At 44.3% G+C, this 14,880-nt stretch overlaps 1 protein-coding gene across 1 annotated transcript in view; it reads right to left on the reverse strand.

Annotated features, from left to right (window-relative positions):
- LOC137537038 (zinc finger protein Xfin-like) overlaps window positions 1-14,880 on the reverse strand; it is a 525,741-nt gene that overhangs the window by 489,444 nt on the left and 21,417 nt on the right. The window contains exons 2-4 of the mRNA XM_068259188.1: window positions 14,297-14,413; window positions 13,993-14,163; window positions 13,808-13,871 (exon numbers count right to left, since the gene is read on the reverse strand). Of these exons, the coding sequence (XP_068115289.1) occupies window positions 13,808-13,871; window positions 13,993-14,163; window positions 14,297-14,413 (352 nt within the window). The remainder of the gene's footprint in view (window positions 1-13,807; window positions 13,872-13,992; window positions 14,164-14,296; window positions 14,414-14,880) is intronic.

The following is a 14,880-nucleotide window of genomic DNA, read 5'->3' on the forward strand; positions in this document are numbered from 1 at the left end:
CGCGACAAAGCAATATGATATAAATACTACTATAATACAGCTTACAGTAAGGAGAAAAGAGGACAACAATGAGGGAAACACAACCTCTGCAGGAAATAAGGAATAACCTGCACTGTACACTGAAGACATTAGATCTGATGAAGCTCCTCACATACAAGGTACAGCAAGACCCTCCTGCCTAAAGCCCATCTTGCTAAATAAATATACTTCAATACTGACCCCAGCCCTGTGACAAGCTCCTAATTTCTGCTGCTGTAAGACCCCCACAGGGAGGAATGTAACAGCAAACGACTAAAACTGCAGTGGTTTTCCTGCCTCATCTCTGCAGTTCTCTGGTCATCATCAGCCTTACAGTGTTACTGTACTAATACTGGACTGTGGTTAAAGTGTACCAGAGCTCAGGAAAAACAAAGAATTGATAACTTACCCGGGGCTTCCTCCATCCCCATAAACACATGTGAGTCCCTTGTCGTCCTTCCGTGGTCTGCCGATCGGCAGCAATGAGCCCCGATAACTCGCTCAGTTGCGCCAGTTGTGGTCTTCTGCCCATGCGCAGTTACCGGGGCTGATTGCTGCTGAATGGCAGACCACAGGAGGACGGCGATGGACGCATGCGTGCTGCTTATGGGGCTAGAGGAAGCCCTGGGTAAGTATTGATTCTTTGTTTTTCGTGGGCTCAAGTTTCCTTTAACATGTCTGAAATTGAGAGAATAACACTGCAATATACTTCAAATTGAAAGACACTGAGGCTGGTTTCACACTGCAAACCGGCGTTGACGATGCGGTGCATCACACCGTCAAAAACAGGCCTTTAGGGAACACTGCACAATGGCGTAGTGTTCCCTGTCTGGCCACCGGGCAAGCAGGAAGTGACATGCACTTGCGTCACTTCCTGCTTCGGTATGCGGAACTGTAGTGTTAAAATACGCTTCCGCACCACAACATTGCGTTGGTCATTTTTTTTTTAAATCCACGCATCGACATAAACTAACATGACTTCCGGGATGACGCAGATTGACGCAATTCGACACATCATTATCGTAGTTTTGTACCTGCGTCAGGGGAGGCAGTGAAAACATCACTTCCGTGCCGTACCGTGGAAGCATGAAAGTCTTCATAGACTTTCATTGACCGGCGGAGGGGTGCAGTAAAAATACCGCACCGCACTATGCTGGTGTAAAAGGGTCCAGAGATGGCTCCTACTGTTTCTAGCCTAGAGTGACTAATGGTTGGACTGCATTCTCTCACTCAGTGTGTGTGCTGAAGAGCTGCTAAGTTCTGCACGGGAAAGATAAGGAATGCAAAAGGACAATACTGAGATACGAGAGTAGAAACACTAGAGAAAAACATTTTAGAAGCACAGCTTTCAAGCTGTGTTAAGGAGCTGGATGACTATTTGTGGGTGAGAACTCATTTATGTGGGCTGAAAAACCTTTTATGCTGGACCCCATGTTATTCTCTGCGTGGGGGCTGGGAGGCTATTTCTATGCTGGATCCCCTGTTATCCTGTGTGTGGGGGCTGAGAGGCTGTTTCTATGCTGGACCCCCTGTTCTGTGTGTGGGGGCTGGAAGGCTGTTTCTATGCTGGACCCCCTGTTATTTTGTGTGTGGGGGCAAGGAGGCTGTCTCTATGCTGGACCCCCTGTTATTCTGTGTGTGGGGGCTGGGAGGCTGTTTCTATGTTGGACCCCCTTTTATTCTGCGTTTGTTGGGGCTGGGAGGCTGTTTCTATGCTGGACCCCGTTATTATGTGTGTGGGGGCTGGAAGGCTGTTTCTATGCTGGAGAGATAGGTTGAGAATATTAGGGTTGACTCACTAGAGAAAAGTATGGGGGTCCAATCTAATTTTTTGTTTTGTAGCTGGGATGGGTGAGTGGAGTTAAGAGGCTCACATTTTTACAATGTGCAACTAAACTCCTTTTCTTGACAAAACATTTCCCGCACTCTGAACTGAAAAAAGATGCTCTTCTGTGTGTTTTCTCTGGTGTCTCTGAAGGCATAAATTAGAAGTGAATTTTTTCCCACACTCTAAACATGAAAAAGGACACTCTCCTGTGTGTGTTCTAAGGTGACTCTTAAGGTTTGAGCTAGTATTAAATTTGCCCCCACACTCTGAACAAGAATAAGGACGTTCTCCAGTGTGAATTCTCTGGTGTTTCTTAAGGTTTGAGCTATTATTGCATTTTTTTCCACACTCTGAACATGAATAAGGACGTTCACCAGTGTGTGTCATCTGGTGCATCTGAAGATTTGCGCGATAAGAGAATGTTTTCCCACACTCTGAACATGAATAGGGCCGCTCTCCTGTGTGTGTTCTCTGGTGAGCCTGAAGGTGTGCATTACAAGAGAATTTTTTCCCACACTCTGAGCATGAATAAGGACACTCTTCTGTATGTGTTTTCTGGTGCTTCTGAAGGCTTAAGTAACCAATAAACTTTCTCCCACACTCTGTGCATGAATAAGAACGCTCTTGTGCATGTGTTCTCAGGTGTCTTTCAAGATGTGCACTGAAAGGGTAATTTTTCCCACACTCAGAACATGAAAATGGCCGCAGCTCTTTATGACTTCTTTGGTGCTTAACAAGGTCCCGATAGGATGTAAAACATTTATCACAAAACAGACAGGAATGTTTCTTGTTGCCTTCACCTGTTACAGTATCTGCCGTACTGGAAGATTCCTGAGAATTACCCCAATCATTTGCTCTGCCAGCAGACCTTCCAAAAGCTTCCTGATGATTGGAGGGAATGGTAGAAATTCCTGGAGGAATCTGTGTGACGCCATTATCTTCTACATTACAAGGAGGAGGTACAAGAAGGTGTCCCTCTGACCTGTTCCCAGTATTGTCTCCACCTGCTGGGAGAAGAGTGAAAGTACATGTTACCAAAAGAAAAATCCTTGCGCTCTTTCCTGGAAGCTACAGACACTCTCACGGTCCCTTGTTCCTCCTTGACTCTTTCCACTATGCTGCTCCGTTATTCAAAAGGCAGAGTGAACAGATATAGATACAAATGGAGCGCTCAATGGTGAAATAAAAAGGGGTAACTTTATTTGCAAAGTGATGAGGTACTCACAAGATTAAGACGTAACACTTGCATATCAGCAGTACAGCCAACCGCTTCCGACCCTGGCAGGCAGATGACAACATGCTGTGGCCAGCAGCGCGAACTCCAATGGACCAGGATGTCGTCTCGCTGGGGGGTGGGCTTGGCTGCAGTCATTGTGCGTCTAACGTCATTACGCGTTTCGGCGCTCTGTGCCTTCATCAGATCCGAATCTGATGAAGGTGCAGAGCGCCGAAACGCGTAATGACATTAGTCGCACGCTGACTGCAGCCCCGCCCACCCCCCCAGCGAGACGACATCCTCGTCCATTGCAGTTTGCACTGCTGGCCACAGCACGTTGTCATCTGCCTGCCACGGTCGGAAGCGGTTGGCTGTACTGCTGATATGCGAGTGTTACATCTTAATCTTGTGAGCACCTCATCACTTTGCGAATAAAGTAACCCCTTGTTATTTTACCATTGAGCGCTCCATTTGTATCTAGAAAGTACATGTTACCTGCTGATGTCAGAGGCCTCGCTACATATCAAAGCAAAGTTCTGACTGGCCCCAAACTGCACATAAGTAATGACTCCCTCTGTCATTCATAACCGGCAATTTCCCTCTAACTTACACATGCTTCAAATGATTTCTCTGCACTTTTATTGCACCAGACACACACTGAATATGCACTACAATACACACTCATAGCAGACCTGGTGTTCAGAAAAGTCTAAGGTGACCTAGAAATTATTACTATAGCTAGACTCTGAATCAGAAAATCCCGATCTGTAATAACTACAGAATGGGAAGACTTCTAAATACACATGTAGTCCAGGTAGATTCCTCTTGATGTCCTGACCACAAACAGACCAAATAAGGCTATATGATACTGTCTGGCCAATGACTTCAAAATAATTGTTTCTCTGGAACACAATACAGTAGAATAGTCACTTTCAGTTTCTATGTGAATGGTAAGACTAGTAGAGTGTGATCATTCCATTTGCATATGGACCTGAATTCCCCCAAAGACATATGACAAGAGAAGTCATAAGTAATGATATGTAGGCGGAGCCACAGAAGGTAAGAAAGCAAGTCTCCGCCTCTAGTTCTGCCCAGTGCCACAGCCAGTTTTATCATTATAAGCAGTGGCATAGCCACATGGGGCCCCATGGCAAAACTTTCATGGCGCCCTCAGATGTAGGCACTCCTAAAGAATGCCGCCTGCCCCTACCCTATGGATAGGAGTTAACTGGACAATTTATATTCTGGTGCAATTAACACTTCAATTAACACTTCTAACATAGTTCATGGGAACTGAGACAAAGTCAAAGAGTGGAGAAAGACAAGAAAGTTAATAGTAAATAGAGTGGCTTGCAAAAGTATTCGGCCCCCTTGACGTTTTCCACATTTTGTCACGTTACTGCCACAAACCTGAATCAATTTTATTGGAATTCCAAATGAAAGCCCAATACAAAATGGTGTACAGGTGAGAAGTGGAACGAAAATCATACATGATTCCAAACATTTTTTACAAATAAATAACTGCAAAGTGGTGTGTGCATAATTATTCGGCCCCCTTTGGTCTGAGTGCAGTCAGTTGCCCATAGACATTGCCTGATGAGTGCTAATGACTAAATAGAGTGCACCTGTGTGTAATCTAATGTCAGTACAAATACAGCTGCTCTGTGAGGGCCTCAGAGGTTGTCTAAGAGAATATTGGGAGCAACAACACCATGTAGTCCAAAGAACACACCAGACAGGTCAGGGATAAAGTTATTGAGAAATTTAAAGCAGACTTAGGCTACAAAAATATTTCCAAAGCCTTGAACATCCCACAGAGCACTGTTCAAGTGATCATTCAGAAATGGAAGGAGTATAGCACAACTGTAAACCTACCAAGACAAGGCCGTCCACCTAAATTCACAGGCCAAACAAGGAGAGCGCTGATCAGAAATGCAGTCAAGAGGCCCATGGTGACTCTGGATGAGCTGCAGAGATCTACAGCTCAGGTGGTTGAATCTGTCCATAGGACAACTATTAGTCATGCACTGCACAAAGTTGGCCTTTATGGAAGAGTGGCAAGAAGAAAGCCATTGTTAACAGAACAGCATAAGAAGTCCCGTTTGCAGTTTGCCACAAGCCATGTGGGGGACACAGCAAATATGTGGAAGAAGGTGCTCTGGTCAGATGAGACCAAAATGGAACTTTTTGGCCAAAATGCAAAACGCTATGTGTGGTGGAAAACTAACACTGCACATCACTCTGAACACACCATCCCCACTGTCAAATACGGTGGTGGCAGCATCATGCTCGGGGGGTGCTTCTCTTCAGCAGGGACAGGGAAGCTGGTCAGAGTTTATGGGAAGATGGTTGGAGCCAAATACAGGGCAATCTTGGAAGAAAACCGCTTGGAGTCTGCAAAAGACTTGAGACTGGGGCGGAGGTTCACCTTCCAGCAGGACAACCACCCTAAACATAAAGCCAGGGCAACAATGGAATGGTTTAAAACAAAGCATATCCATGTGTTAGAATGGCCCAGTCAAAGTCCAGATCTAAATCCAATAGAGAATCTGTGGCAAGATCTGAAAACTGCTATTCACAAACGCTGTCCATCTAATCTGACTGAGCTGGAGCTGTTTTGCAAAGAAGAATGGGCAAGGATTTCAGTCTCTGGATGTACAAAGCTGGTAGAGACATACCCTAAAAGACTGGCAGCTGTAATTGCAGCAAAAGGTGGTTCTACAAAGTATTGACTCAGGGGGCCGAATAATTACGCACACCCCACTTTGCAGTTATTTATTTAAAAAAAAAATGTTTGGAATCATGTATGATTTTCGTTCCACTTCGTACACCACTTTGTATTGGTCTTTCACATGGAATTCCAATAAAATTGATTCATGTTTGTGGCAGTAATGTGACAAAATATTGAAAACTTCAAGGGGGCCGAATACTTGTGCAAGCCACTGTACATTAAGTATCTACAGGGCCCCTATGATGAAGAGCCCCATAGCAGCAGCTACGGCTATTGCTACGCCCCTGTTTATAAGCCTGTAAGATGCTAAGTAACCTCTTGTCTGATTGGTTTCTGTACATGACATCAATGCTGCCAAAGAGCTGCTGCCAGTTCCTCACCAGGAGCCTTAAGGTGCATACACAACTATGATGTATGTCACCCGTCGGGGATCAGGACCCGATCCCCTTGGGCAGCATCGCTGGGCCGGGCTGCACAGACATTGACTGAGCATGAGAGCATTAGACTGTGTAGAGAAATGTATATTTAATGCTGTGTTTGCACAATGTATTTGCACCTTAGCACTGCACACTTTTCCTCTGATGAAGCATCCAATTAAGGGGGGTGAAACATGTTAGGTTGGTGGGGGAGGGGGGGGGGCTGTTGTAAATAATAGTATCTTGTATATCTATACAGGGGTGAGGGGGATCCCTAAGATATTCAGTACCAAGTGAATAGGAACTAATTGACACCCGGTTGTATGCTCATAGTCTTTATCTATAGTTTAGGTCTTATTCTGTAATTTTTTTTTAATGACATTTAATAAAAGTTATGTTTTAATATTTGCTATCCTGATAGGGTTATCCCTGTGTTAATATATCGAAGTTCAGAAATTTGTGTGTTGCCTGAGTAGCTGACAACACATACTGTTGCTATCTGGAAGGGGTGGATCGACGATGCGCATTTTTAAAGTAGTTCACCTCAGCCGACTTTAGCCAAGCGTGTGTATGAGGCTCTGGAGAGAAGCTCTGACTCCCACTGGACTGATTGTTGCAGCTGCTATCACTGTGACCCCAAGGACCGGATCCCATCAACAGAAACCTGCCTATTTTCCCCACATATCGCGTTTTACTTATCTTATTGTATGTTGCCTCAAGAAGAGAAGTTGCAAATGAAAAGGAAAAATAGTGAATGAAAAACATAATGACATTGAAAAGTGTGTTCCCTGCCTTGCTGTCTGTATTCCTGTAGTCATTAATTCACCATGTTGCCTGTACTTTTAATACATGTTATAAAATAATTTAGGCTATCTCCATGATCTGAGTAGTCAGAGTCTTGAACCTGCCTCTGGGCAATACTGAGCCTATTGTGTGCTTGCAACTCTGTGCCATTCAGCCAGGAGCACAGCAGAAGCTGATAGAGACCTCAGGTTAGAAAGATACTGGGCCCCCTACTTGCTCCTGGACCCTATAGCAGCTGCTATTGATACACTTTGGCTAATTTGTCTTCTTGTGTCATTTAAGTTGGCCTCAAACCCAACTGGAATGGAGATGAGCTTTTCATAACTTACCTGTGCAGATATTTACAGACAATTTATCTAATGTATTATTTGTCATCAAGTCATCCTTCTCCAGGAACTGCTGATCACTCCTCACATACATCTCTTCATCTTCCACTTTAATAATCCTCATGTCATCCTCCTCCATCGTGTCACCCTCCTCCATAGACTGCTGATCACTCCTCACATACATCTCTTCCTCCTCTTTAATTGTCCTCATCATGTCACTCTCCTCCATAGACTGCTGATCACTCCTCACATACGTCTCTTCTTCTTCCTCTTTAACTTCAAGTTTTACATCAATCCGTTCTTCACACTAAAGCCACAAAACACAGAGAATGACGTCTTTAAAGAATACGTTCAAGGATATAAAAAAAAAATGAGATCTACTTACCTAGGGCTTCCTCCAGCCCCTGGCAGCCGATCTGCCCCTTGCCACAGCTTCGGCAACCTGGGATCTCCTTCATAGGAGATGCCGACTTCGCCAGGGATGCGGCGTCACTTGCGCTCACGTGGCCTGGAGTGTTCTGCACAGGTGGAGAAGTACTGCGTCTGTGCAGAACACTCCAGGCCATGTGAGCGTGATCGCGAGTAGCGCGGCCGCACGCTCATGCAGAAGATTCCGACCTGGCGAGGAATCCTTGGACACCCGAGTTGCGGCGAGGGACAGATCAGCTGCCAGGGGCTGGAGGAAGCCCTAGGTAAGTAGATCTAATTTTTTTTATATCCTCGGATGTATCCTTTAAAGCAAATGGGATTCACTTAAGAAAAAAAAAAAAAAAGCAGATACTTACCTAAGGTGAGGGAAGGCTCTGGGTCAAATCCCCTGCCGCAAGGGACTTCGGAAGTCTTCGGGAGCACTCTGCTCCATACTGCGCACTCACAATTGGGTGAGAGAGGGCACTCGCGCGTGCGCAGTTTGGAGCAGCCCGTCTTCGGGAGCACTCGGGCTCCCAAAGACTTTCTGAAGTCATCTTTGCCTGGTGGAAGGAGCAGCATCTGACTAATTTAGTCAAATACTGCTCCCGGGGACAGCGCTGCACCGAGGGCACCGGGAGAGGAGAAGGACAGCTCATTAGGACCCAGAGCCTTACCTCTCCTTAGGTAAGTATCTGGTTTCTTTTTTTAAGAAACGGTTCCCATTAGCTTTAAAGCGTACCAGAAGTGATGTAAAAGTTATAAGATAGATACTTATATCTGTAGTGGAAAGCCTGTGGATAGTTCAGAGGCTTCCCCCGATTCTCCTTGAGCCCTCCACTCCAGTGCCGGGTCCCTCTGAGCATATTCCACAGAGGATATAGAAAATGTTCTCATGGCCACACCCCCATGTGTGTAAGAGAATGCCTGTACTGAGCGTGCTTGAGAACCCTTCAGACATGCACAGTAGAGAGAAGCCAGTGATGCATGGCCTATTCCTCCAAGCACCAGCAATTTTATGTTATTTGGCCTCTATGGACCTTACTGGTGCATGAACTGTATGGCTGCACTTGTACTTGGACTGGAGCACACCAATGGAGAAGCAGAGAGTCGTGGGCAGCAGCAATGGGCTCAGAAAAGATCAGGGAAACCTCTGCACCATATATAGGCATTCCACTACTTACGTATGCATCTAACCTTTAACTTGCTTTTACTCACAGGTTTATTTTATACAATCTCTTAAAGAGGAACTGTCGTGAAAATCTTACAATTTAAAACACATACAAATAAGAAGTACATTTCTTCCAGAGTAAGGCCCGATTCACATTAGCGGTCGCCGTCCGGAATCGCCGTGCCGGAGCCGGACCGCATGCAAAACGGACGGAACGGACGCACGGCATAGCAATGAAAGCCTATGCGTCCGTTCACATGCGTCCGTTTCGTCCGGACCGGATCCGGACCGGATCCGGACTCCGGCATAAGACCCAACATGCGCTATTTTTTGGTCCGGCTCCTCCGGCAGCCGTATCCGGAGTGGAGCCGGACTGCACCATCCGGCCAATACAAACCAATGAGAACCGGAGAGCGCACAACACACTGGCTAAAAATCCGGATGTTCTACCCCACTTCCTATGCGTATTGTAGCGGCGATTTTGGATGCGGACACATGGGCAAGCATTTTGGAGTGGAGCAGCAGTGACTTTAAACGTGCTGGAGATGTTGGCAGTATGTCGGAGGTGGAGGTGAGTGCTAAACAGCGAGGGCCTGATTCCACAGGTCCACCTTCTGCTGACCTCCCAGACCCCAACATTTTTATTCTATTTCTACTATCTTTTGCCAAACGGATCCGGATCGCATCCTGATGAACACCTGATGCAACCTGACCGGATCCGGATCGGATCCAGATCAGAACCGTATGATCCGGTCAGGTCATCCGGTCCGTTTGGCAGAGAACCGCAAGTGTGAACCGGCCCTTAAATGAGCCATAAATAACTTTTCTCCTATGTTGCTGGTATTTACAGTAGGTAGTAGAAATCTGACATTACCGACAGGTTTTGGGTTAGTCCATTTCTTGATGGGGGATTCTCAACATGGCCTTTATTGTTTATAAGGATATTCCCTGAAAAAGATTTATACAAAGATGCTGACCAGCCTCCCTGCTTGCTGCACACTTATTTGGCAGATAGACAGAGCAACTGCTATTCACTAAGTGTTTTAAAAATAAAGAAAACCATGAGAAACCCCCCCCCCCCCCATGAGAAGATGGGCTAGTCCAAAATCTGTTGGTAATGTCAGATTTCTACTACTTACTGTAAGTGACAGGAACATAGAAGAAAAATAATTTATGACTCATTTTACTCTGGAAGAAACATATTTCTTATTTGTATATGTTTACATGTATTTTAAATTTTAAGATTTTTCACTGTCATCTACTTAATAACGGTGCACTGGAAATCCCCAGATCCTATCCCTGAATTAAGACTCAAAACCATTGTCAACTCCAATCTTCAAATGGAGAGACTTATCCGCATTAGAAATCAGAAACCTTCTACTAACTTTCATAGCCCGACCTTTTGGTAAAACATCATCTCACCTCATGAACCCCTCTTTGCCCTCATTTTGGCCCCTGCAGCTTAGTTAGACATGTTATACAGTTTGTTAGTAATTCAAATCGACCCTTTTACTATTATATATAAACGAGTTCAGTTGCACCTTTGTTTTTTATCCCCCCCCCTTTTGTTCAAAATACCTGACTGTTCATTCACTGGATAAACACAACTATATCCTTTATTTGGACTTCATCCACTACCCATACCATAGCAGTGTACATCACCATATAGTAAGGTGGTAAACAATACTCGGTTTCTCTTTTTACGAACAAGACTCATCAATAATTTGACCCATGTCAAGGTTCTTATTCCTGCAACAACCTATCCCAAACCTCAGCACCAACCATCCATCCTGTTCCTCAGGAGATTGGGATGTGTTCGTAATGAGGATAAATTGTAGCCTCAAAGTACACTAACATAACAACACTCTGTGTCTTTCACCCTGAATATGTTCATACACAATTATATGATCTATATCGTATGTGTTTTGATAGTAACGATACTTCTTAAAATCTCTCTTTCTGACGTGATGGTCATATACTTTTTACTTCCTTGTAGAATTGCTGTGTACCATCTTTGTATGTATGTATTATTTGAAAAATTCACAAAAAAAATGTATTACCGGAATTTTTTTTTTTTAAAGATTTTTACAACAGAGGTTCTTTAAGAATATTACACCCTCAGTTCCACCTACCTGATAATGGTGGGGGATGGTTGGATCATCCTGTGTATATTCCTGGGAATAAAGATGACCAGTACTTCTCTCTGGTGGGTTTCTGTTACTGGATCCATCTATAGGAAACACACACATTGACATTATTTCTTTGTGATTATTACATTATGGGGGATCTAGAGGGAGCATTCTGTTGTAAAGTATTCTAGATGCCAGTGTATAAAGGAGACAATGGGCTTGATTCACTAATGCTTCATACACACTTGAGATAAAAGTCTTTGGAAAAGGCAAGATCACAGACCAATTTTACCCCATTCCATGTAGTATGAGAGCCATACTCTACACAGTCTATTCTATGGAGCTGCACTCCCCATCAGACAGAAATCTTTGCAAGATGCTGCACACAAAGATGCTGTACACACTCAACAGATCATTATCTGCAAAATATCCATTCCTGCAAAATGCATTCATAGTCTATGAGATCTGCAGATCCTCATACACACCTTGTTTAACAGACATTCATCTGCATATCTGGCAATCATCTGCAGATCTGAAAATCCATCCTGGTGGATCTGATCTGCAGATGATCTTGCAAACAAGGTGTGTATGATGATCTGCAGATCTCATAGACTATGAATGCATTTTGCAGGAATGGATCTTTTGCAGGAACAGATCTTTTGCAGATAATGATCTTTTGAATGTGTACGGGCATCTTTGTGTGCAGCATCTTGCAAAGATTTTATTTGATGGGGAGTGCAGCTCCATAGAATAGACTGTGTAGAGTATGGCTCTCATACTACATGGAAGGGGGTAAAATTGGTCTGTGATCTTGCCTTTTCCAAAGACTTTTATCTCAAGTGTGTATAAAGCATAAGACAAATAGCATGCCTTATTCAAGATAACACGCCCTTTCAGAGATCACACGCCTTATCAGAGTATCATAGCAAGCGCTACGAACTTATGCCTGTTAATTGGCAATGACGAGAGCTTCACTCGTCCTGCCCTGCAGGTTCGTAGCGCTCGCTATGCTACTTTGATAAGGCGTGCTAACTTTGATAAGGCGTGCTAACTTTGATAAGGCGTGTTAACTTTGATAAGGCATGCTATTTGTCTTAGTGAATCAAGCCCAATGTGTTCCTATATAAAATATGTATATTGTGTAGAATTATAGTAAGAGGCTGGGCAGGACACTTCTGCAGCAGAAAGAATAAATAGTACATGGCCTATCCCACTTCTCCCTGACTGGCTACACACATAATAATGTACTGCCTCCCGGGTAATACAAAGGAATGTCAGCGGAATAGAACTGAATAAATGCAGCATGTTAGCTTGCTAGTACTGAATGCTGTGACACATTCCCGCTAAGACAGTTAGCCGGGGCAGCACAGTGCTATACTAGTCAGGATTCTCACTTCCCATTGTTACATCCAAGGAGCCATTCCCAGCCTGGAGGTTGTACCTTCCCCTGTGTTTCTAAGGGTTTTCTTTAGGCATTCTGGTTTCCTCATACATCCCAATGCCATACTGCTAGGATAAATGGCTTCCCATGAAAACAGACCTCAAAGCGGACCTGAACTCAGAACGTCCTCTCTGCTCTAAAAGATACGCAACAGCATAATAACCTTTAAACAAAAATCATTTCATTGTTGCAGCTGATACAAATCCTGCAATAAATCTGCACTGTTTCTACTTCCTGATTTATGGAAGCAGACAGATTGTTAACATCCTGTGCTTTCAAATGCGCTTATCTGCCATCTCTACCGTAGGAGTCAAGTGACACAGGGGAGAGATCACATTTCAGCCTGTGATTAGACACAAATGAGGGGGGAATTAAACAAGCTGAACTTTCTAAATACATACAGGGTGGATTTCTCTCTGTTTTCCTTCTGTCCTGAACAAGAGTTCAGGTCCACTTTAAGCTATGGCCAGGGCATCAGTCTATTACTGGGGTGCCGAGGCATACACCAGTGTAATTACTGAGCTGCTCCAGGAGGTGGCGCTGCTCTCCCTATGCACCGTGAGCCCTACAGGAGAACAAATATTACCTCACTCATTCAGCTGCTCTTCCGGCAGATCTGTCCTGACATCTGGCAATACCATTCTTATCAGGAGATGCTGGATAATGTATGTGATGTACAAACAGGCAGATATGAACAGAGTAACAATGTGGCCATACAGATGCATTTCTATTGTTATTATTATGTACCAGTTTTCCTCAAGCCAAGGGAAGTACACATACTGAATACATTGGGTTGATTCACTAAGACAAATAGCATGCCTTATCAAAGGTAACACGGCTTATCAGAGTAGCATAGCGAGCGCTACAAACGTATGCCTGCTAATTGGCAATGACGAGAATCCAGACCTGAGCCCCTGCAGGTTCGTAGCGCTCGTTATGCTGCTCTGATAAGGAGTGTTACCTTTGATAAGGCGTGCTATTTGTCTTATGCTGGGAATACACAGGTCATTTTGAGCCATTTAGATGGCTCGATAGATCATTTCTGACATGCCCAATCTCCCGTTCGATCGTTATGCGGCTTGATTTCTGATAGAAGTGAATGGAACAAGATAAGAAAAATGAGCGAAAGATAAGAGAATAGACTGCAGAATTGAGCAGCAGAAACGATCGAGTGGAGAATCGAGTGCCAGAAATGAACCGTGTATTCCCAGCATAAGTGAATCAAGCCCCTTGTCTCTATGTGATTATCAGATGATGGGGATCTAGGTGGACCCTCCATACTGCTCTCTCCTCTATATGTAATGATAGTTGCCTCTTACCTGGTGATGTGAGGGGCTTCTGATTCTCCATTATGATGTCCTTGAGTCCTAAGTATTGCCTCCCCTGCATGAAGAAATAGACAGTGACATCCTGACTCATAGGAAACTGACATACACAGTAATACAGTACAAGCACATGCCTTGCTGTTACTGGATAATGTCCCATGATTCCAAGCATGGCTCACCTCTCTTGTCAGCAGCTCCATCATCTTTTTGATGATTTCTACAATCTTCTTCACATTGTTTCTCTCAGACATCAGGGAGTGAGGTGGTCGCTCTGTGATGGGGTATGGTCCATGGTGATAGCTGCTGTGTGTCAGTAGTTCACCAGATGTCTCCTTCACTATTTTACAATTCTGTACAAACATATACAATATCAGTCACAAAGTACATTCCCAGAATCCCACTTCCTCACCTTTCCAGTCAGGTGTGTGTCTTATTAATAGTGATAAGAGTAAAGTCTTATAATGTTCCCAGAATCCTCCTTACCTCTCCAGTCACCAGGTAGATGATCTCCAAGGTGAAGTCTAATATCCTCTCAGTCATGTGACTCCAGTCCTCCATCCTCAGTGATGTGGTCGTGTGATTTATTGGAAAGGCCTTTCTCTGTAGAGGGATAATAAGGCATAGGTGGACAAATCATAGACCAGGAAGCCACACACTTTTCTGCCCTGACTTGGAGATGCAGAGGAGTAGTCCCAATAGAGAGGGACATCCTGACACACATAATACTAAAGTCACCACTCAAACTCATCCTTCACACATATTATACATATACATACATATTATACATACAGTACGTACACAGATACCTGTGGTGTAACTGAAAATTCCAATGTAGCCACTCCCCTCCCAAATTGTGCAAGGCCGGGTAGCCAGAGGTGTTCCCAGTATTAAGTAGGTTCCCCTCTTCCCATTATAGGTAGCCAGATGTGTCCCTAGTATTAGGCAGATCCCCTTCCTCAGTATAGATAGCCAGATGTGTCCCCAGTATTAGGCAGATCCCCTTCCCCAACATATATAGCCAGATGTGTCTCCAGTATTAGGAAGATCCCCTTCCCCAGTATAGATAG

Source organism: Hyperolius riggenbachi, chromosome 10 (genome assembly GCF_040937935.1).
Source record: "Hyperolius riggenbachi isolate aHypRig1 chromosome 10, aHypRig1.pri, whole genome shotgun sequence".
NCBI lineage: Eukaryota > Metazoa > Chordata > Amphibia > Anura > Hyperoliidae > Hyperolius > Hyperolius riggenbachi.